At 54.6% G+C, this 5,544-nt stretch overlaps 1 protein-coding gene across 1 annotated transcript in view; it reads left to right on the top strand.

The window, feature by feature from the left end:
- Positions 1-673: 673 nt before the first annotated feature.
- HUNK (hormonally up-regulated Neu-associated kinase) overlaps positions 674-5,544 on the top strand; it is a 53,855-nt gene continuing 48,984 nt past the window's right edge. Inside the window, exon 1 of the mRNA XM_015560279.1 lies at positions 674-777. Within this exon, the coding sequence (XP_015415765.1) occupies positions 674-777 (104 nt within the window). The remainder of the gene's footprint in view (positions 778-5,544) is intronic.

Raw genomic sequence — 5,544 nt, 5'->3', positions numbered from 1 at the left:
CCCAGTCCTGCCCCACTGCCACCCCCAGTTCGCCGTGGTTCCCTGGGTGGAGAGGGACCAAGAGGTCAGCTGTTCCGCCTGCTCGCCAGTCCCGCCGCACTGCCACTCACCTCGGTTCGCTGTGGTTCCCCATTTGCCATGCTGCGATCAGAGCCTGCGGGTGGGGGGCGGGGGGAGGGGTAGAGGGCCTGAGAGGTGGTCAATGGGCCTCATGGTGACTGGTCGAGCGGTCCTTCCGGTCGTTACGCTCATGGTCGCTGGCCTTTTATTATGTAGGATACTTCCCTTGTGACATTCCGAGGACCTGTATTCGAAACCCTGACTTCATCCTCCAAATCTTGTAACCACTCTTCCACCTGGTTTTCTCTCCTTTTTTCACTTTAATCGCCAGTTTTGAGACATAACCGACAGGCTGAGGCGCACCGCGTGGCGGTCTGATTACACACAGTGTGTTGTGACGGGGCTGCCACGCAGGGTCCGCCAACACCCATCTCCTCGTGGAGGACAATAAACAGGGAAGAAAGATGAAACGGAAACGAAACATTTTCTCCTTGTGATGAGGACTTTTATGATGGAAAGTTCCTAATCTCGTACCTTTCCACACAGCAGCACTACGTGTAGTTATGTACACCGCCCGCACTTACGCATCGTCTCACTGGAGCTGTAAGAAGCGATGGCTTCCCCTTTTCTGCAGAACTTGGAGTGCGTGGCCGTGGCTGCGCAGCGGGGCTACGGGGAGGACAGATGCCACTGGTCGCACAAGACGCAGGAGGGGAGGTAAGGCTGGTTCTGCAGGAACGTGACTCGCACTGTCTTTGGCAGAAGGAGAATCTGTGCCAGCGAGCCCTGGCCACAGCGTCCGGGCCGGCTGCTGCGCTCTCAGCGTCCCCTCTCATCGCTGGGACCCGTGGCCGGTGCTCCAGCCCACTCCCTGCTCCAGCCCTGAGGGTCCCGTGGCTCCCACACGGCTCTCCTGGCTTAACCGTCTCAGTGCTGGGTCTCCGTGCAAACACGGCCTCCTCAGGGAGGCCTTCCCTGACCACCTCGTCGAGTGACTTCCCCGTCCATGCACACCCTGATTTAGTGAGTCCACACACAGTGAACACATGCCTCCCACGTGCCGGACTCTGTCCCGTGGGCTGGGACGGTGGATCGAGCAGACAAGAGTTCCTGCCAGGGGGCGGTTACTTTCAAAGGGTGAGGCGAACAATGACGGGCGGTGAATTTTGTGTGCCCACGTGGCTAGGCCACGGTGCCCAGACGTTTGAGCAGACACCAGTCCAGATGTTTCTGAAGTGTCTGTGGGCGTGGGTAACATTTAAATCAGTAGATGGAGTGGAGCAGCGGCTCCTCCACGGGGGGTGGGCCGCACCCCATCAGGCGAAGGCGGGCGGGCGGAGAGGAGGTCCGCGAGGGAGGAGGGCTCGAGACCGCGGATTCCGTTCTCCCTGGGCTTTCCAGCCCGCTGCGGACTTCCGACTTGCCAATAGGGTGAGCCAATTCCGTAAAATAAACGTGTGCATGTGTGTGCACGTGTGTATTTGTGGGGCCCAGGGTGAGATGATTATGTAGGGCTCCTTGTTACAAAAATGTCCTAGCCGGTGTGGTTCAGTGGATAGAGTGCCAGCCTACGGACTGAAGGGTCCCGGGTTCAATTCCGGTCAAGGGCACGTATCTTGGTTGCAGGCTCCTCTCCAGCCCCGGCCCTGGTCAGGGCTCGCGCAAGAGGCGACCAATCAGTGTGTTTCTCTCACATCGATATTTCTCTCTGTCTTTCCCTCTCTCTTCCACTCTCTCAGTGGAAAATCAGTGGGAAAATATCCTCCAGAGAGGATTAAAAAAAAATTGCCCTAACTGGTTTTGCTCAGTGGATAGAGCATCGGCCGAGAACTGCAGGGTCCCAGTTGGATTCCGGTCAGGGGCATGTACCTTGGTTGCGGGCTCGGTCCCCAGTAGCGGGTGTGCAGGAGGCAGCTGATGGATGTTTCTAACTCTCTATCCCTCTCCCTTCCTCTCTGCAAACAATCAATAAAAATATAACAAAATCAATAAAATATAACAAAATCAATAAAAATCAATAAAAATAAAAAGCAAACAGCTGAGTGCTACCCAGGCGTGGAGCCAGCTGAGCAGGGGCCTCCGTGTCCCTCCTGGCCTCTGCCGCAGGGCAGGAGCAGCGCCTGGGAAGTGCGCCCAGTGCCACTGGCGGTGGGTTTGGAGCCCAGAGGGTAGGGCCTGGGTGAATTCCACTCCCTGCCCTGAGGCCTGGGAGGTGCGAGCTCACAGCTCCCACAGGTGTGGCCAAGTGCACCCTCTTTGTGGTGTGTGTGTGTGTGTGTGGTGTTTGCTTTTTTGTCTCTTAAAAAGGCTGTGATTGAAAAATGGGCCTTCGATCCTGATGCAATTGATCTGCATCGATGGTGTGAAGTGGGGAGTTAGTTTGAGTGCACATGTGTGCACACTTTCCTAGGGGTTCATGGTTTTGTAACTGAACATTTTTTCCAGTTCCAGTCGGCACTCAACATGACGTCCTGCAGCACAGCGGCTAGGCTCTTCCGTGCCTTCCTAAGCGACCGGTCAGCCTAGCGCCCGGCCCCCACGCCGCCGCCGCCGCCGCCCCCTGTGCTGTCCCACGGATTCTCCCTGGACAGGCTCTGGGTCGGGGTGAACTTCCCAAGTTCTTCACAGACATTCGGATGACCGGTTCCTTCCCTGTGAGGCAGCCACAAGGGATGTCTAACAACATTCTTGCTGTGTGTTGGAAATCAGTCTTATTTTCTTCTGAAAAACAAAGGGTTAATGTACTTTTCAACTCTCTGAGATGTTTATCTTAATGGCTTTTGCTTTTGGCACTTGGCATTTGAAGACACTTGGCTGCAGCAGCGGCAGCGCCTGGAGAGGAAGTGTCAGGAGGCTTTCCATAAATATCACATCTTTGCACAACTCCCGGATTTGAAAACGAAGCGTGTCCCTATAACCGAGTCCACTGAACGCCCATTCATCTCAGGAGCAAAGGGAATTGCATGGTGAGCGGCGCTGCACGCACTGCACTGCCCGGGACTCGCACACCCGCTCGGACAGACTCCCGGAGCCCAGACGTGCGCCAAGAGGAAACGCAGTTTCTGGTTCCGTGACTTTGAAATGACACTGCGTCTCCTAGCACATGAGTAGGCTGTGAGCTGATCCTGTCAGGGGCCACCCCGTCTCTTTCATTCCTGCACACCTGTGGTTATGCTAACGCTGGGGTGACCCTGACGCATCATCTAATGTCATAGTCGCACCACAGTTGAAAGAAACATGCTGTTACATCGCCTCCCATCACATCTTCTCGCATGTGGTACAGATGTTTATAATCTACGTATACTCGGCTCTCTACACTTGCATTTTCACTTCTACATGCTTACAAGTAGCGCGTTCTGTGAACCGGTGGGTCTCACAGTCTCTAATATTAGCGAGTGTGGTCGCTAATACTACTGTACCAAGAATTAGGTCTGTAAAGCATGCATCTGTCTATCTGTTTGTCAGTTTGTCTATCTGCCTGGGAGTGAATGGTATCAGCAGAATGAAATACTAAAGTCTCCAAGTTCTTAGATTGAAAATAAAATGACCTGTATTAATTTTCTTCCCCCCCGAGTTTTGACCTATAATTGACATGGAGTGTTGTATTCGTGTAAGTTACAGCGTAATGATCTGATGTGTTTACATATCGCATAGTGATGGCCAACTTTAGTTACTATCCACTACCTCACAGAGTTGCAGTATTTGACCCTGTGATGAGAGTATAAAGGTCTACTCTCTTAAGAGGTCAATCAAAGGACTTGTATGCGTGCACAGAAGCATGACCAATGGACACAGACAGTAGGGGGCGGGGACATGGGAGCGGCTCTGAGAGGTCAAGGGGGGGAGGAGACATATGTAATATTGTCCGCAATAAAAAAATTTAAAAAATGATATGGAGGTTCCTAAATAGAACTACCTTATGACCGAGCAATTCCACTTCTGGGTGTTTATCTGAAGAAACCCAAAACGCGAATTTAAAAAGATAAGTGCACCCTGTGTTTACTGAAGCACCATTTTACCCCAGCCAGGGCATGGATGCAGCCCGACCAAGTGCCCTGGACAGACGACGGGATAAAGAAACGGCGCCCACATCCAGTGGAACATGGCGCGGCCATAACCAGGAATGACAGCTTACCGGTCCCAGCAGCTTGGGTGGGCCTAGGGCATCCTGCTCAGTGAAATAAGCCCGACAGAGAAAAGCAAGTACCGGACGATGTCACTGCTGTGGGGCCTCTAAGGCATAAAACACGGGCACAAAGACACAGACTCAGACACAGAACAAGCTGAGGGCGGCCGGATGGGCGGGAGCGGGCAGGCTGCGAAGGGGCGGGATTAGGAAGCGCAGATGGGCACTGACTGGTCCCAGGGACGGCGACTACAGCAGAGGGAATGTGGCCGATGATAGTGTAATAACTGTATATGGCGCCATATCTAAAATAATGCTGAATGTCGCCTGTCATTAAAACATTTAAAGTAAAATAATAATAAAAAAAGAAAAAAGGACCTCCTTTCTTTACAGCGCGGTGCTGTTACCTGCAGTCGCCCTCCTGGGCACAGGCCTGGGCTGCAGCCTCGATCCCGGTAGGGGGCCCGGAGGAGGCACCCGATCAATGTCGCACCCTCACTTCGATGTTTCTCTCTCTCCCTCTCCCCTTCTCGCTCCCTAAAAACCAACGAAATGTAAAAAAGAATAAAAAATGCGCCGAATTTTCAGGTGTGAAATTAGCTCCTGTGAGTTCATGCTACAGATTCAGACAACAGTGGTCACTGTGGTTCGACCAGGCAAGTTTCGGGGATCAGCCAAGCCGTTGGGCTGGAGTTACCCGAGGATCGTGCACTTGTAGCGGGCGCCCCGCGGGGTAAGTCAGCCTGCTGGCGGGATGTGGGAGCGCCAGCGGATGACGTCACACTCGGGGCCCCGTGTTATCTCCTGTCTTTCCCACGGGGCCCAGAAGCTTCCCCTGCTGATGGCTTCCGTTCCTCACGCTGATGCCATGTCTGTGCAACCCAGACCCTGTCCTGCCCCCTGCGAAGATTCCAGATGTTTCCAGGGTCCCCAGAGCCTCAAGCCCACCCCGAGTTGGCAGAAATTGTGACCGATGTTTCTCAGGTGGTTCCGGCGTCAGCGCTCAGCAGACGCTGCCACCTCCATTTATTTCAAACTCCGTGCTTCCTGGCTTATGTCCACTTTGCACGTTGACTTAAGACACCAGTAACCACACGTTTCTACGGGCGTCCCCAGAACGTACACACCCGCCTTGAACGGTCACCCAGGCTGTGCTGGCAACACCCACCGTTCCCAGCGGAGCCTCCGCAGGCATCGCCGCGTGGAGCCCGGGACGAGCGGGAGCCGTTTTCTCTGCAGATGGAGGACCCGGTGCTCAGAGAAGGCACGCGCTGGCTCAGGGCCGCCCAGCCCGCAGGGGGGGACCCAGCCCGCAGGGGGGTCGCCCAGCCCGCAGGGGCCCCTGGGTCTAGCTCCCC

Source organism: Myotis davidii, unplaced genomic scaffold, assembly GCF_000327345.1.
Source record: "Myotis davidii unplaced genomic scaffold, ASM32734v1 scaffold170, whole genome shotgun sequence".
NCBI classification, from domain to species: Eukaryota; Metazoa; Chordata; class Mammalia; order Chiroptera; family Vespertilionidae; genus Myotis; species Myotis davidii.
The sequence above is the reverse complement of the archived record's forward strand: the minus strand, read 5'-3'. Positions and strand labels throughout refer to the sequence as shown.